Consider the following 18,661-nt stretch of genomic DNA (forward strand, 5'->3'; position numbering starts at 1 on the left):
TCTTGTAGGAGTATTTTCGGAACTCCCTGTAGGAGTTCTGTATAAGTTCGTCCGGAAGCTCCTGTAGGAGTACCTCTGGAAGTTCCCATAGGAGTTCCTCCGGATGAACGTCCAGAGTTTCATAAAAAATTCCTTCAAGAGTTCCTCCGCAATGTTCTGTAGGAGTTCCTCCGGAAGTTCTTGTAAGCGTTCCTCAGAAAGTTCCTGTAGGAGTTCTCCCACAAATTCCCTTGGATTTTATCTAGAGAATTCTTTAGGAAGTTGAAAAATTCTTTTGGTATGGTGAAAAAATGTATCCCAAAACTTCCTCCGGAATCTACCGGGAAGTCCTTTTGGAGTTTTTTTTTTAAGACGCCGGCACGGTCATGCTTTCAGTGGACGATTTGCGCTTTGAAATTCGTAAGTGTCTCTCTCTAAAAGTTCCTATGGAAATTCCTCTAGGAGTACCTTCAAAAGTTCTTGTAAAATTTCCTTCGGAAATTCATCTAATTCTTGTGGTTCTTCTAGATGTTTCTTTAAGATTCCTCCTGATAGTTTCTTTCAAAGTTCTCCCGAAAGATCCTCTAGGAATTTCTCCGGAAGCTTCGGAAACTGTTCCTATGGAAGTTAGTCTACGAATACCTCCAGAAAAGAAGTAGAAGTTCTCCGGAAATTGCTCTGATTTCTGCAATAAACTACTCCGAAAGCTACCCTGGAATTCCTTCGGAAGTACGCCAAGGATGTTTTCCCCAGGAGTTACTCTGGACGTTTCGTAAGGAATTCCTTTAGAAAGATTTGCAAGGAGTTCCTTAAGAAATGCTTTAAAAAGTTCATTCAGGGAGTTCTGCCAGCAATTTCTCCAGTTCTGAAGTTCCTCCAGAAGTTTTCCCACTTCTTGAGTTCCCTCGTAAGTATCCCTAAATGTTCCTTTGAAAGTTTTTTTTTAAATTCCTTCGGAAGATCCACTAGAAGCTCCCCAGGAGTTTCTACAGAAATTCCCCTCAGAATACTTCCAATAGTGCTGCCAGAATTTTCTCTGAAAATTCTGAAAATAGTTCCTTCGAAAGTTCCTCTGGAATTCTTTTAGAAGTCCTGAAGCTCCTGTAGAAATTAATACCTTCAAAAGTTCTTGTGAAAGTTCCTTCGGAAATTCATCTGATTCCTGTAGGAGTTCTTTCGGAAGTTTCTCAAAGATGTCTCCTGGAAGTTTCTCACAAAGTTCTTTCGAAAGATCCTCTAGTATTCCTCCGGAAGCTCATCTAGGGATTCTTCCGGAAGTTTCCCTAGGAGTTCCTATGGAAGTTTCTCTAGGAATACCTCCAGAAAATCTTGTAGAAGTTCCTTCAGAAATTCCTCTGATTTCTGCAACGAATTACTCCGAAAGCTACCAAGGAGTTCCTCCAGAAGTACGCCAAGGTGTTCCTTCGAAAGTTTCTTCCCAAGGAGTTACTCTGGACGTTTTGTCAGGAGTTCCTCTAGAAATTTCCGCTAGGAGTTCCTCAAGAAATTCCTTAAGACGTTTCTTTTCAGAAGTTTTGTTAGAAGTTCTCCAGTTCTGAAGTTCCTCCATAAGTTTTTCTACTTCTAGATTTCTTCTTGAAGTTTCCTTAAATGTTCCGCCACTAGTTTTTTAAAGGTTCCTTCGGAAGATCCATCTATAGTTTTCCCAGAAGTTTCTCTAGAAGTTCCCCTCAGAACACTTTCGAAAGCTTCGCCAGGATTTTTCTACGGAAATTCCACTAGGAGTTTCTCCGAAAATTCCCCTGAAAGTTCCACCGGAATTCCTCTGGAAGTTCCTCCAGAAGCTCCTGTAGATGTTTCCCATGAAGTTTCTCCGGACGTTGCAATAGCAGTTCTTCCAGAAGTGTCCCTAGTAGGTCTTCCGGAAGTTTAACTTAGAGTTTTTCTAGAAGTTCCTCTACTTGGAATTCCTCCTGAAGCTCCGCAAAATTTCCCAGGAGTTCCTTCGAAAGCTAATCCAGAAGTTCCTCTCGGAGTTCCTACGGAAGGTTTTCTGCTCTATGGTTTCCTGTGGATGTTCCTCTAGGAATGTGTTTGGAAATTCGTCTAGGAGTTCCTCCGGAAGGTTGTTTTGGAATTTCTCTAAAAATACTTCCTAATTCTTTCGAAATTTTCTCCGGGGATTTCTGCTAGAAATTTCCTCCAGGAATTCATTCTGAAGTTCCTACAACAATTTCGATGTTATAACGTTGTGATATAATATGTCATAATACAATTTTATGTTTTGGATCATTTCCGCAAATTCATGTTGAAAATACCAGGGAAATTCTCGAAAGAATTTTTAAAGGGGATTCTGGAATAAATTAACAGGGAAATACCTAGAGGAATTCCAAAAGAAATTTCCTCGAAAATTTCATGAAGACTTTCAGGTGGAATTTTTTAAGTAATCTTGGAAGAATTTCTGTAGGATGCCTCTTATATATTCCTGAAAGAAAAAAAATAGTATACCTGTAATAATTTTGGAAATATTTCCCTGGATTTTTTATAATTCCTAAAATAATTTCCTGGAGAATTTATAACGTTAATCTCTGACATGCTGACATAATTCACTGAGGAAATCCTGAAGAAATTCCCAAAGAAATTTCTGGCGTAATTCTCAGAAAAATTCGTCGAAAATTGCCTTAGGAAATTTCCAAATAAACCCTGGAGGAATTATCTCAAAAATTTGTGCAGAAATGGCCAACACTATTCCTCATAAAAATCATGATGAAATTTACGAGATAATTTTGAGAGGATTCATATATGAAATCGAGAGTAATCACTGGAAGAATTCTCGGAGCAACATCTTGAAGAATCTCTGGAGGAATTGCCGGATTTAATGGAGTATACCCTGAAGAATTTTCTAGACCAATTTCTGAAAAAAATATCCACAGAATGTTTCCTTAAGGAATGGCTGATCATTCCCTGCGGATTTTTTTTCCTGGAGGAAACCCGGAAAACTTTTTGCTAAATTCCCAGGGATGATCTTGTAGAAACTCTCAGAGGTATTCCTGCAGACATTCTTGTAGAAACTCCTGGAGCTATTTCTGGAGAGATTCTCGAAAGAGTTCCGGGAAAAGTTTCTGGAGAAATAAATGGAGGAAATTTTGCAGGAATAGTTGGAAAAAATCCCGGAAGAATTCCTGAAATTATTACCTGAGATATTGAAGACGAAATCCCTGGAAAAATTCCCGGCCCAATTTTCAGATTGATTTTCCGATGAATTTCTGGATTTTTTTTAAAGAATACCAAAACTTTAATTGCTGGATGAAGAAATAAAATAATTTCCTTGAGAATTTCCATTGAAATTGCCTTTAGAAGTTCCATTGAAAATTTCTAAGGAATTTTCTTCGCAACTTCTTTTAATTTTTTTTCGAAAAATTCTTTGGAATTTCTATCAGAATTCTCTTCAAAATTTGCTTTGAAATTTACAACGGAATTTCCGTTGGAATTCCCTTCGGAATACATTTGGGAGTTTTTTTTAGAATTGCCATTGAAATTTGCTTCGGAATTTCCATTGAAATTTCCTTAGAAATTCTCATCGGAACTTACTTTATTTTTTTTTCGAAATTCCCTCTGGAATTTGTTTTGAAATTTCCTTCTGGAATTACCTTTGATATTTTCGACGAAATTTGTTTTGGTATTTACATCGGAATTTCATTTGGAATTTCCATTAAATTTCCTTATGAATTTTCTTCGTAACTTACTTTAATCTTTTTTCGGTATTTTCTTTTGGAATTTTCTCTGGAATTTCCTTCGGAATTCGCTCTGGAACTTCCTTCAAAATTTGCTTTTGTATTTACTTCGAAACTAAATTGGAATTTCCGGATGCAAATACCGCAGGAAAATTCAAAGCATATTTCGAAAAAAATCCAAGCGAAATTCCAATGAAAATTCTAAGCGAAATTCCGAAGAAAATTTCAAATGAAATGCCAAAGAAAATTTCAAAGGGAAATCCAAAGGGAATTCCAGGGAAAGTTTCGAATTTAGAAGGAAATCATGGAAGTTTCAATGAAGTTTCTAATTCCGAGGGAAATTACTAAGAGATTTCTGAATGCCGAAGCAAAATCCAGAGGAAATTCCAAAGAAAATCCCAAAAGAAACTTGGACGGATGTTCCAAACGAAAATCCGATGGAAATGCCGAAGGAAATTCTAATGCAAATTACGAAAAATCCATAAAAGGTAATTCGGAACAAAATTTAGAAGGTAATTTCAATGGAAATTCCTAAGGTATTCCAAATAAATATCAAATAAAATTCCAAAGAAATGTCGAAGGAAATTTCGCATAAAAATCCGAAGCAAATTTTAAATGCATTTGCAAAGAAATTTCTGGAAAAAAATCCACAGGAAATTCGAAATCCTTAAGGAAATTCCAAAGAAAATTTCAAAGGAAATGCCGAAGGCACGTCCAAAGACAATTCCGCAAAAAATGCACAGCAAATTCCGAAGGAAATTACAAAGAGAATTTTAAGGGAAATTCCGCCGGATGCTCCAAAGGAAATTTCAAAGAACATTCTGAAGGAAATTCAAATAAAAATTCCAAACAAATTTTCAAACGAAATGCCGAAGGAAAAGGTAATTCCGAACAAAATTCCAAATGTTATTCCAATGCAAATTCCTAAGGTATTCCAAATAAATATCGAACGAAATTTCAAAGAAATGTCGAAGGAAATCTGAAAGAATTCCCAAAGGAAATTCTGTAGAAAATTCCGAAAAAAATTCCAAAGGCAAAAAAAAATCCGAAAGAAATTCAGAAGGAAAATCCAAAGGTACGATGAAAATTTCGAAGGAAATCGCAAAGGAAATTGCAAAGGCATGTCAAAAGAAATTTCCGGAAAAAATCCACAGGAAATTCTGAATCCTGAAGGAAATTTCTAAGAAAAATTCAGAGAAAATGACGAAGGAAATCCCAAAGGAAATTCCTTAGGAAATTCCAAAGACAAAAGATAATCAAAAATAAATTCAGGAAGAAATTCCAAATAAAATATCAAATAAAATGCCGAAGGAAATAAAAAAATCCGAAGGAAACTACAAAGGCAAAAGCAATTTCGATGGAAAGTCCTAAGGAAAATCAGAAAGAAATTCAGGATGGAATTACGATGGAAATGCCGAAGGTAAATCCAAATGCATGTCCAAAGACAATTCATAAAAAAAATTACAGGAAATTCCGAAGGAAACTACCAAGAGAATTTTAAAGAAAATTCTGATGGAAGACCCAAAGGAAATTTCAAAGAACATTCTAAAGGAAATGAAAATTCCGAGAAAATTTATAAGAAAGTTCTGAAGTAAATTCCGAGAGAAGGAAATTCTGAAGTTATCCCACAGAGAATTCCAAACGAATGTCTAAAGGAAACTCCGAAATAAACTGAACAGGAAACTCCGAAGGAAATCGCAATTCCAAAGGAACATACCGAAAGAACTTCCCGAAGGAACTTTCTGGTGAAATTTTCTTTAAGAACTTTTGGAGAAGTCTTATGAAAACACTACCAGAAGGAACTGCCGGAGGAACATGCTGAAGGAACTACGAACTTATCCGATAAACATCTGACGGTGGAGAATTTTAGAAAAAAAATATCTTGAGGAACTTCCGGAGCTGTAAGATTTTGATCAATGAAATTTGGTAAGAGTAAGATGAAATTGAATCATAATATCAACTGTCAAACAATATCACCATAATATCCAGTGTGAACAGGTTTCGTGATACAGTTGTATCACGTTGCTTGTATCATGATACAACTCCGTAGTTTGAACAAGGCCTAAGTAAATACATTTTCCATAGTATATTACAATCAAAGCACGCATAATAAACGGGTGTAATCTGCTTCCTCACAAACATCAACTTGAAATCAATCCATCGATCAATAAAACCACAAACCGGATACTTACGTCACAATCTTGTGGTTGCACTTGTTGCAAATCGGAACCTTATCTACCAGTGACGATAGCACCTCTGCACTATCTTTGGCAGCCGTGTTGGCGTCCTGTTTTGCAGCCGGCACCACACTCTGGTCGTTTTCGTTCGGTCCCTTGCCGTTGAAGTTGTTATTTTTCTCCACATAGGAACGTCTATCACGCGCATGCGAGGTTAGTTCAGAACTTACTTTCCGGTGGTTGATCTGCGAGCCTGGTGAGTCTTCCGGGTGATTGCCGTTGATGTGGTTATTGTTCTTCGGTCGCAGAACAACACTGTTCACGGTTAGATTGGTGGATGGGGGTTGGATATTCTTCTGTTCCTGCGGCATGATGAAGGGAATTTGGGATTTGGGAAGTGGTGGAGGAGTTGGGGCGCTTGAGTCACACATATCAATGATTCGGGACATGGGATGAGAAGGATTGAGGATACGTTTCGGGAGCGTTTCTCCGTTGTTGAGGAGATTCTCTTTGTTTTTGGATCGCACATCGAGGGTAGTGGATTCATGCTTTTTCAGTCTTGCTTCAAGCATTTCTTTCAGCACATTGGACGCTTGCTTGCGGTAGTCACTGTTACTGTTGATGGATGCTAGCTTGCTTACCGAGTTGTCCAGCAAAGTGGTTGCCAGCCCTGGTTCAAACTTGGACTGTTTTTGGGGCGATTTCTTCTGAAAAACATCTGCGAAAGAAGCAGGTTAGTTTGAGCACAAACACAGCAGTTAGGATTTAAGCTTTTCAAACCATGCAACAAATCAACACTCAAAAATAATTGTAAAGTCTTCTAAGTCACACCTGATTTGCTGACTGCAGCAGCCACACAATGGAATACGTCCACCGGGAGCAACGGCCTGGTTCATAATACCGCGACCGCGAGTTGGGGCGGTTGTCGAACAGGCTGCACGTCCCCTGTTGAATGCGCTGGAACCTGCACTAGCACCAGATCGATCAGTATGATTGTTTTGACTACTCATAAGATTGCTGTTACTGCTGTTATTACTGAAGCCTGTAATGCTGTTATTGGAGGGTCTACGTCCATTGGTGGTAGCCGAAGGCACTACTGCTGGTGCCGGAGGAGCCACAGCTTGCGACGGTCGCACTTCAGTGGTTGGGTTAGTATTAGGGATGAAAGATGGTAGCTGTGGAGGCCACGATTGTACTAGTTCTTGCTCGGGCTCCTCACGCTGTGTTGTCAGTGGAGGTAGTGCTCCTGAGCCGACCATGAACTCATTGAATTGAGCTTTGAAACCAGAGGTCGGTGTTGGTGAACGAGCTTGAGTGCTAGGAAGGAGAACACTATGCTTGCGTGAACTCTTGGTAGGGAACCGATCAACGATCGGTTCTGGGAAAGTAGCTGTCGATGGGAAGGAAGAAGGATTTGGTTGGGACATTGGTTGGGGGAAGGTTTGCACGACCTGTGGTTCAGGTTCAGTTTGCTGCGTTGTCTGCGGTTCTTGCTGCTGGAACTGCGATGGGATATTCAACGCCTCGTCTTGTCCGGAGAATCGTCTGGTCTGTTGGGCGACGTATCCTTTCTGGGGAGCTTCATCCTCCTTAATTTTGGAAGAAAATTTTGAAATTTCTACTGCTTTGGCCGATTGCGAATGCTCGTGCTCTTCTACGATTCTAGTACGCTTCTGAATTAAAGCATTTCCTACCTGACTTGCACTGACGGACGAAGCCTGCTCTCTCATCGCGCTTTCCTGCGAACGCGTCTGAACGGTCATTTCACCACGCTGCTGAGTTTGAATGGTCACTGGAGTCTCGCGATAAGAAACGGTCTTATGTTGCTTCGAAACGCCATATCCTCCGCCCATGCCATGCTGCTGTTGAATCATCTTCTCCTGGATATCTGCAGGAACATGGTCTTTATGTGCGTACCAAGGAACACCTGTTAGCTTACCCATAGAAAGATAGAGACCCGACTCGTTCGGGATGTCGTCACGTGGTGGTGGAACGAATGCCTTCAGTGGATTCGGTGGTGGCCCAAAAGCAGGTGACTTTCTAGCCGGTTTGATGGGCGTATGACGACCATCAAACGACTTTGTCTCGGCGAAATATTCCTCAAAACCTAGCTGATGCTGGTAGTACGGAATAGTCGTCGGGTGTTTGGTTAAGATCATCGACGGAGTGAAGGACTGACCGCGATCAACGACGCCCTTGGCTTGGAGACGGATATGGGCATTGTTATACTGTGCCAACTCGGCATCATCCTCCAGGGTCGTCTGTATGACTGGGATGGTACGATTTTGAATGGTAGTGAACGGTTGTGACTTTTTCAGAGTAACTTGATCTCTAATATTTACAGTGTTTACAGTTTGCGCGATAGGTTTTGCGAGATGAGATTTTGAATGAGTATCTACAAATGCCAACGGGACATTCTGACGAAGTTCTTCCGGTTCAGGGGTGTAAGGTGGATTCTGAGTCGGTAGGTTGTACCACTTTCGTTGATAATTGGGAATTTCAGCTGGTTGATGTAATGGAGACTTGCTTTCTCTTCTTGGTGCCAGCGAATAGTGGTCGGATCCCGCATCCTTCCTTGGATAAGGAGGAAGTTTCTTTTTCGGCTTCTCAGGTTCTGGTTTTTTCTCCTCTATAACTGGTTCTGGTTCGGGTTCTGGTTCTGGCTCCGGGGCCGGTTGTTCTTCTGGTTCTCGTATTTCCGGTATGATTGGTTTGAATGGCACCGGAGTTCGATTTCCACCGACGCTGGCAAACGCCGAATAGTTCTTTTCAGGATCGACTTGAATCGAGGGTTGCTCTCTGAGCAGCTTCTCATACATTTCCGATCGCTCTAGTTGAACTTCGGTGAACGGTGTATAGGGCCGTTCAGGTGCGGTTGCCAGCGCCTCAGTCATCGACAGTCGACCGGAAGGCACTGGCATGTTTTCCATCTGTGAAGGTATTTCTGTGCCAAATTTCTGAAACGGAGTATAAGGAGCTGTAGTTAACGCTTCCAAGAATGGTGATGCGCGAAAGGATGAAATTTTCTCACTGCGAATCGGTTCCATCGAGTGAGGAGGTGGGAAATACGGTGCGGAATCCTCGGGAAGAGGTATAACCGGAGCTGGGAGATATTTGGGGAATCGTTCGGATTTGGTTGTGGATGAGGCAAGTATCCTGGCCATCACGGAACCTTTGCGAGGAATGTCGAGAGGAGGGAAAGGTTGCGGCTCAGGTTCTGGTTCAGGCTTCTTCTTATCCAATCGGCGTTCCAGAGCGTCAACTTGTCGTTTCAAGGCCTCTAGTTGCCTCATTTTATTTTCATGTTGCTCGCGAACGTATGCTTCGTTTCGTGATTTCATGAAGTTTGCCTCCTCAATTTGCTCTGCGGTTAGACGAATCGGTTCCTTCGGTGCAGTACACAAGGCCTGAACCAGTTTACTCTGCCACTGTTTGGGTACTGGATTGGGAACGATCGGTTTGGGAAGACTAGGCATAGGATTGGGTGATTTTATGACGGGTAACTCGTAGTGTGGTATCGTGAATTCTTCGGTTACTTCCTCAATCTCCACTTGGTTTTGCTTTTCGGCAGCTTCCCGAGCAGCTTGCTCTGCCCTCAGGTACCGCTCCAGCTCTTGGCTATAGTCAACAAATTCCACTCGCTTCTGCGGCTTGACCACTTCGGGGGATTTCGCCCGTTCCGGCTCTGGTTCGATGGAAGGTTCAACCGAGGGTTCAACCGAATTCACCTCCATCGGAGGATCGCGGAAAACGAAATGAGTGTACGAAGCGTCTGACATGGCACCAGTACTTGCCTGAGCACTACGTTGACCGGAAGAGAATGGATAATCCATCTCCATGACCGGTGTATCGTAGAGCGTAACAATGGGTTGGGATGTTTGAGTCGAATACATTTGATATTCCTCGGAAGAAGCTGAGGTTGAAGTGGTTGTCGTCGTGTAAGTCTCGTAACTCTCTTCCTCCTGGCATTGCTGTTGTTGTTGTTGGACGTCGCTTCGCCTTCTACTCAATTCTGGTGCAGATTTGCTTTGTACACTCTTGATAAACTGTTTCTCTTCTTCTTCCTCTTGTGGTGGAGGTTGCTGCTGCTGCTGTTGTTGTTGTTGCTTCTGTGCTTCCGGTGGTGATTTGCTTTTACTTTTCTCTCGTGGCCTTTCCGGAGGTGGGGCAACCGGTTTCACGACCACTTTCTGCGTTTCCGGGACCGGGATATAGATAGGGGTGGCGAGAGGAATTATTTCATCGTCGGGGCGCTTAGGAGGCCAGGTGAATAAGGGTGCAGGAGATTCGGCTGGTTTTTGTACCTGTTCTTCTTCTTCCTCCTCCTCCTCCTCGTAATCTGATAGGTCACCTTCGTATTCGTTCGATGATACGGGTTCGGGGGATATTCGTTTTCAAAGGAGGGCACGAGAGCCACGCGATGAGGTTAGTAAGCGCAGCAGATTAGAATAGAAAGCCATGAATTGTTGAAGATAGAGAAAGAAAGAATAAGAAGCGTTAAAAGCGGTGATTTGAAGCATTATTTGTGTGAGCGGTGCAATGTGATTAGTACTGCGCTTAGCGGACAGCGAGGCAACGGCTGACGATTGGTGACATTTAGTTTTTTTCCCTAGCGACTAAATATCGTACCTCTAAAATTAAGTTTGGGTGGATTGACTGGCTTTTTATTGTAAAAGTAGTTTTTTCCTGTGAGTCGTTGTTCGTTTGTATGGTATTCACATGGTTGCAGTTTTGTGATGAGGAGGCGATTTTTCAATGTTGGTTGGTTGGTTGGTTTGTTGTACAGAGTGTTGATGGGGATATTTATAAAACCATTTGAAGATAAATGAAATCAAAATGTCATTCAAAAATGAAAAAAAATATGAGAGAATAACTACAAAACGGAACGGAAATATTTTTGAGTGTTGCTGTTGGTTTTACGTGAGTTTCGATAAACCAGGGTATCGGACTTTAGAATGAGTTGATCGCAAATGAGTAACAACCTTGTTGAGTTGGCACAGCAGCCGGAGCGGCGGCAACGGGGGCGGGAGCAGGAGCGACCACCGGTGGATAGACAGCCGGTTGGGTAGCCGGTGCTGCGGCCATTGGTGCTGGAGCTGGGGCCGGAGCTGGAGCCTGACTGGTGATGGCAGCAGCGAATGGAGTTGGTACACTACCGGCTACCGGTGGGAAGGAAGCTGGTGGCTGCACCTGGGACAGGTTGCTCATTGGCAGCGAAGCACCGAATGGCTTCGGAGTAATGTTGCTCTGGTTCTGCAGGTGGAAAATGTGAAAGAAGAAAATAAACATCAGCAAAAATTTCGTGGATGAATGGCAAGGTCATGTGTCAGAGCGTATTGATTTGCTCGTAGGCGCCTGAAGTTGGCGTCATTTGTCTTCGCATGTGGCAATCCAAAAATAAATCGTTGTCGTAAATTCTTTTGTCATTATGAGTATTTTTCCTGTGACGCAAGGTATTCAGCAAGCAATTAGTATTTTTAAGCAGAATGGTCAAAGTTCAAATTTCATTCATCACACTACAGTACTTACGTTCCGAGGGCCTTTAGAGATAATAGAATTTTTTATCGTATCTTATTATGTATTCACAAGGTTGGATGTAATGTTTACACCAATACATAAAACCAGGGTATGTTATATTGAGGTCCGATTTAACCTTATTTTTCTGGAGGGCAACAAGCACGACATTAGTGTAGGATCAGCTTAAAGTTAGGTTAGAAGTATTGTGATTAGTCTAAGATTTTTCACATGAACGGTTCTCGATTGGAAGAACAATCAAAATATGTTACATGCTACAAATCATTACAAACATTTCATTCAAACAATTTGGTATGAATCTAGGCCCTGGGCCCCATTATCATAGTCAAAACCATAGTCGCAGACGAATAAATGAACCTGAGCATGACCGTGGAGCACCTGTAGGTATTGAAACTCGGTAATATGCACCCCTCATGATTTTCAAAGGAATCAAGCAAATTTTCTACATCAATTAGATTACATATTTGAAATATCGTCTAGAAAAGGGTATTGTACATATTTTTTCGTTGAAAGGTATAATGAATCAATAGAAATTAAAAAAAAAATGAAAATCAGGTAGGGTCGATATACCAATTATGGACATAAGCTAGTTGCATGTTACATATTATTTCATTTTCAAAATAATAAAAAATGATTGCATACAGGATTGAGGTGATGAGCCTTTTTCCTGCTTATATTCGCAAGGATTTTTTTATAAATGTGGTTCTTCTATTTCCAGCTTCAAACTAATTTATCGTACGTTTTCAAAAATCTGAATCTTGCAAAATTCGTATTGATTACGGCAAAGCATTTAGGAAGCTATTAGACTAGGATATATTAGACTGATACAAATTTTGAAGTTTTTGCTCTCCAATGCTTGAACGATGTCAATTATGATAAAAATGAGCCTCCCAAAATTTGAAGTGATTCGGAAGAAATTTGGTTGTGCACACGCTATTTGAAGTTTATATGGAAATTACTATGGAAAAGCAAACCTTTTGTGTTCAGTCCTCTAACAGCTCGTCATAATAATCTATGGAAAAGTGAACACACTCATCTAATGTGGAAAATTCCCAGCTATAACTTTGCCGAAGACCACATTTTGATGGGCCGTAAGGATAATTTATTTTTATATCCAAAGTCTACAGCATGCTGAGATGAACATTCAATTACTTTCAGAGCAACACTGATTTTTTACTGTAAAACAAAGTAGCCTGGATTACTTTGATTTGATCTATTCTTCCCGCCAGGAGCACCACTGTTGCCTGCCGAACAGTTGGTGAAGCATGCTACATGCAAACCAACTTTATGAAGATGAGTAGGGTATCTGATCCAGTCATAGTGTGTGTACCAATAATAGTGGTAGTGCCGTTTCAAGCGTGTTATAGCCAATTTTTATTTTTATGTGTATTTTTCTAACATTGACATTGTCAAAATGATATGAATGTGTGAAAAAAAAATCTTGTGAAATAGTAAGGAAATAGTAGAAAACAATTAAAATCCTTAACTTTTTTGCTCCTTTGCACCAGTTATAGTGGGGCGTTCCTATAATAGTGAGTCTCAATGGGAAATCAATGTAAACCACTATTATAGGAACAAAAGTTAGCAAATACCACTATTACTGGAACGTGTTCCAGTAATGGAGGAAAAGCTTTTTTGATAGATTTAATGATTTTATCATTCTAAGATTATTTTTTACGTGAAATATAATAAAAAAGCTTTCGAATGACGTATTCAGATATAAAAAACGAGTTTCCGTTGTTTTTTGGCGATTTTTTATTCCTCAACCCGTTACTATTGCCACTATCACTGGTACAGACGCCCTAACAACTTATCCTGACGTCCAATCAAAAAGTAGTCTTCGCCAAAATTGTAGCTGGGAAGTTTTTGCATGAGATGAGTGTGTTCATTTTTCCATGAAATGAGTGTGTTCATTTTTCCATGAAATATTATGACGAAGAGATAGAGGGCTGAGCACAAAAGATTAGCGTTTTCCATAGAAATCTCCATATAAACTTCAAATGGCGTGTGCACAACCAAAATGCTTCCGAATTACTTCAAACTTTGGGAGAATGCTATTTACCATAATAAAAATAGTTTAAGCATAGGGGAGCTAAAATTTCAAAATTTGCATCACTCTAATGATATATTCAATTAAGGTACGCAATACCCATATTCTTAGCTTATAAAATCATCGGCATCGTTCAGGTGGATTGGAGGCAGCGGTTAAATTAATAGTAGTTTTGCTTAAGAATGAAGATTTTTACAGCACGAGTTGCACATTTATCCAACGAGGTTTGTCGAGTTGGACAATAACGACGAGTGCTGTACAAATCGAATTCTGCACCGAGAAGCTAGGGTTACCATCCGTCTTGATTGAACAGGACATGTCTTGATTTTGATATTCTTTTGAGCCGTCCTGATTTATTTTTAATATTTCTAATTTTGTCTTGCTTTTTTCTACTGGGTGAACACCGTGGAATGTCCAAAATATTTCGAATTATGCGAAGCTATCCTAAGAGGTACCAAAACAGCAAGAATGTTCAAACGGCATCTATTCCAAAATCCATGTTAAGTTTTGTAGTTTATACTGTATCACAACGCCTTCAGGTTCAGACGATGTTTGACAATTCTAATATAAATCAAATCATTTGGGCTCGTACTATAACATAAGCTTTCATCTTTAGTGTTTTTTCACAGAATTCTATCGCTATCAGAATGAAAGAGCTCTCCGTAACTCCGATTATTGGCACACATGGTAGCAATCATGGAAACATAAAACCACAGACAAACAGCCATAAAACTTAGAACAAATTCCATTAAAATGCATGGCCCAGTTACTCCTTCATCATCTGATGAGCATGTTGACCTGCAGATGGCGTCAGCACACAGTAGTGTGAAACGTCAAACACGAAGAAAAACGAAGCGCGCGCCTCTGGGTGTGAGGTGCGTAACAGAGCGAATTTGAAATGATCGTTCAATAATAATCAAATGCTTATAACATTTTTTGCAATTACCTAAAATTTTTTGCCATTACCACAAATTCCATCACCCCGAATGCTATTTCCCCGAATTTACAATTATCTTGACATGATGATATTGATCACATTTCCCCATGATATTTGCAATTCGGGGTAATGGGATTCGGGGTAATGGGGTAGAATCGTTCCAAGAGAATCCACATGCACATCCATGCGTAGTACGAGTCTTATATTTTTCAATCACGTAGGCTTTGATACAGTTGAATGACTGTCACGAATTTTCACGCCTTCATTGCCAGCCTATATTCTACTTTCGAAAACAAACCAGGTAATACTCCGCACACAGTTGTCTACTTTATTGTTCATTCAATTCTTCATGTGCTGAACTGCTTAGACGAAAGACCGCATGAAGATCCCGACTTTTCAGAGAATAAACTGATTGCTCCTCTACGTCTGCTAGATGATCCAATTCCAAGCCAGAATACCTTGTCTGAATCGGATTTGGATTATCCGACGGATGTGAAAACAAAAGCGCTAGTTGATGAAGTCATTGAGAAATCCAGAGCAATTTATATTTATTGCAATTCAGATATTAGTGGGGCAGCTTCGAAAACCGAACTGTTTTCAATGCTGAAAATAGCACTTTTTAGCATTGTTTTATTTGGTAAAAAAAGAAACCGTTATGTGATCTATCCTGTTATTCAAAAGATGGCTGATATGCAACTGTCTTGACAATTTTAAAAGATAACAGCAATGAAATGCAAACAAAATTTCTGATTTTTTATAGCTCGTCATTCGAATTCCAATCAATTTGGACCATCAGAAATTAAGATACCAACCTTCAAGCTTAGGAACACTGTATGAGAAAACCATAGTTGATAACTTGCTTTTGTCATTCAGGATTTTACCTAAAAATCCCAGAATCAATCCCATTATTTTTGATTGGGGGAAACGAACAACGTAATTCAGAAACTAATACATAGTTATATTGATGTCGTAAAACACGATATTGAAGCCTTTCGAAGTTTTTGGAAGACATCAAAACATTCTCCCTGCAAATAACGAAAAAAGAACTTCGGAGAATTAATCAAAAAGTATATGGAAAAATTACCCATTTAGAAAAAATTACATCCTGATCTTTGCTCTTTTCCAAGACAGCGTGCAGATAAGTTTCACTATCCCATTAACACAAGGGCATTCATATTAACTTGAACGTGATAACCACTATCTTTATAACTGGTCGACTCTAAGCATTCATATGCCAAAGATGGCTTCTGGAATCCACCAATAATCTTGTAATGAAGTCGTCGAAAAACAAGGAAGAATCCCAGCAAATGATGTATCCTTTGAGGGTATTATTTCAGAAACTACCATATGACTCTGAACCTCGAGGTCACGTATTCGATGATGATTTTTTTTTTTGTTTAGCATTGTAGTTCTGATAACAAAAACTCTAAAATATTCTTGAGAAGTACGTACACGTGCTCTACATTCGAAGGTAGATAGCCTTTCGCATGATATACATACAAGTGAATTGGGGTCAACGTGGCGTAGTAGGCTGCACGTTCGCTTCATAAGCGGTTATGATTTCCGAGATTTCCGAGACTGAACAAACAATTTCGCCAGAAATGTGAAATCCAAATGAATTTGTCTCAAAATGCGGCTGATTCGGAGCTGCCGAAGAGATTTTCCTGCAGTTCTTATTGGAAAGCTTGTAACCTGCTCACAACCAACGGCCTCGCGAGGGAATCAAAGCTCCCCACTGTCGCCGTATGAAATGAAGGCATAGGTCTTTCTTACCATGTACAATACACTACACTCACCACAACAGAACAACAGAACACACACTCTACATCCAGCTGTAAGTCCCATGCAACACATGTTCGTCATCTCCCGATATGGAGAGAATCCCGTGCTCCAACAGCCCAACACGATATGCATAGCGTACCAATAAGCACCATAATCATGTATCAGTAACCCTCAGGTATGCCCCTCTACTCCCAGAGCCGAGGATCTCACTCTCCACTGATCATCTACTCTTATCACCACCCACAGACGATAAGAGATTACGATCTCAGCATCCATACCGAAAGGTAGAAATGGAGCTCGCTTGAGCTGGTTAGTTAGTTCTCGGTTAACTGTCAAGCAGGCAGAACGCAGGAAAGTTCGTGGAGTACACGTAGACGTGAGATAGCCTGACCGCTGTAGAACAAAATTTCCATTTTTTTAATTCTGTGGCAAAAAGTGAAGTGGTGAAGTGGAAACCTAATTAAGCTTATTGGGCTCAGAGCAAGGTAATAACAGTGAAAGTGATTGGAAAGAGATCTTGTGATTCGTTAAATTTATTGCATAGCCGCAGATGTTCACTACCTTTATGCATGCTGCTCTGTAGTGCTACAATGGAGTAGAGGAGGAGGATACAATGAGATCGGTAAGCGTGAAGCTAAAGCATTTCCCAAATTGAAATCGTCTTTTGTGGTACGGAATTAAGTGTTCCATAATGTCTCCTCTATTAGGCCTTTCTATCATGACCTACTTGTGCGCCAGGCCGGGAAGGTGTCCTAGTACGATCATGGATCGGTGTGCTAGCGTTGGAGTAGCTGGCACGTCGCCGGTGAATTTTCTTCTGTCCGGGCAAGCATGCTGTCCACCAATCGCCGCGGGATACACTCGACACTGACGCCCATGCACACTAACAGTAGGGTAATTGTAGGTTAAGCGGAAATTAAACGTAAGTACTAAAATACACCATTATTATTATTTGTATGTGAAAAGTATGCTTTTATTTTAATATGGATAGACTCGATTCATTTTCGTCAATGGTTCCGCTAGTTCGAACCAATTTTAGGCTGTTTAGGTACGTGCTTGGGGATCAGCCCTTTCTTTCCACCTATTTTGTCTTCGTCTCATGCGACCTTTCCCCTGGGGAGGTGACAAGCTGCCGAAGAGAACGAGGCTGCCGACAATAGTCACACTGACTAAAAACGTTTCCAAGAAGCTTTAAGAAATTCTATTGTGTGAATCGATGGAGGATTGAGCAGCGCATCAATGTAAGCAAACAAATACGTAATTTGTCTGCTTTTGTCTGAGAAAATTGCAAAAGAAACACGGCATCGGCTTAGGCTGCCTAGAATACGTAAATTCCTCTAGTTGATTACAAACAACGTAGAAGAAGAGTTTTGTTTCTATCGAGCAATGTATGACTACCAAAAAAATATGATCGTGACTAAATTCACTATGGAGGAAATTCACAAAAGAGGATATTTCAAACTCAAGTAGCTCTTTAGGAGTCGTTGAAGAAATATCCAAGTTTAAGCCAATAATTTATCAAAATCTACAGATCCACTAATCGTTCTGATTATAATTTACCAAGGTTTCCATCAATTTGACCAACAGAGGCAGTATTTTCACTTTCTACACAAGAGTTTAGTTCACAAACATAAGTTCAACTATAATTTCCGGTGAAAGTCAAGCGTCTTTTGATTATCAGTCCAAAAATGTGATAAAGTTGAACAAATGTGAAAAAAGTTAAAAAATATCAAACCAAATATTTCAACATTATATTATTTCAAGAAGTTAATTAGTCGGAGTGGATCTGTTGAAAAAGTTTAAATGTTTAGAAGTTTTTTTTAAACTGTCTTGACTAATATATTTTATTTTTAAGGTGCTGTACTATTTTATTATACAAGAATAATCAATTCTATAAACAACATCTGCCTTCTCTTTTCACGAAACATCGGCTGATTCAGAAAACAAAACAGTCCACCGTCGTAGTCGAAACTCACGTGCCACGTGAGTAAATCGATCCCTTTTTTCCAAAAATAGTCAGCTTCGTCTATCAATCATCACCCAAACATTTCAATCACCCAATGTTTCTAGATTTGCAGAGCTCGATTCACCCGTCGTTTCGATTGGCAAATTGCAGCTGAACATGCAATTATATTTTTATTTGGCCACTCGTTTGACCCACTGCCTGATTGCCACCACTAGAAGCCACTAGCCCACATACCTTAATTTCCCACTTTCCTAGTTCTGTAGCGCGACAAACTGGCATCATGTCACTTATCTTTCTAGACTCGACGGGCGGCAGTCACCGCCCTCACCCAATCAAAGGGATGTACTTAAGGCGAATCCACCCTAGCATGGCACACGCACTTCCCCCTAGACTTCGAGTTCATCCCTGATGGGGACGGTTGGTGGACAATGACTCCGGTCGATTGACCGTTCGATCGAAAACAATGTCTACGTCAACGTCGTCGTCGTCTTCGAAGCGGACGACTGCCTAGAATTCCTCTGGCAAGGTGCCACAGCGAAA

At 40.4% G+C, this 18,661-nt stretch overlaps 1 protein-coding gene and 1 long non-coding RNA gene across 9 annotated transcripts in view; one reads left to right on the top strand and one right to left on the bottom strand.

Moving 5' to 3' along the window:
- LOC5566824 (PDZ and LIM domain protein Zasp) overlaps nt 1-18,661 on the bottom strand; it is a 257,834-nt gene that overhangs the window by 4,050 nt on the left and 235,123 nt on the right. For 7 of the 8 annotated variants that reach the window (XM_021842378.1, XM_021842377.1, XM_021842380.1 and 4 more), the window contains 2 exons: nt 10,834-11,104; nt 6,683-10,202 (listed from right to left, as the gene is read on the bottom strand). In XM_021842378.1, coding sequence (XP_021698070.1) covers nt 6,683-10,202; nt 10,834-11,104 — 3,791 coding nt within the window. Of the gene's footprint in view, nt 1-5,866; nt 6,570-6,682; nt 10,203-10,833; nt 11,105-18,661 lie in introns of all 8 variants that reach the window. The other variant, XM_021842384.1, reaches the window with a different exon arrangement.
- Nucleotides 16,030-16,984, top strand: LOC110676025. The gene is made up of 3 exons (XR_002500009.1): nt 16,030-16,640; nt 16,700-16,777; nt 16,863-16,984. It is a non-coding gene; the product is annotated as an uncharacterized LOC110676025 (long non-coding RNA).

Source organism: Aedes aegypti, chromosome 2, assembly GCF_002204515.2.
Source record: "Aedes aegypti strain LVP_AGWG chromosome 2, AaegL5.0 Primary Assembly, whole genome shotgun sequence".
Taxonomy (NCBI): domain Eukaryota; kingdom Metazoa; phylum Arthropoda; class Insecta; order Diptera; family Culicidae; genus Aedes; species Aedes aegypti.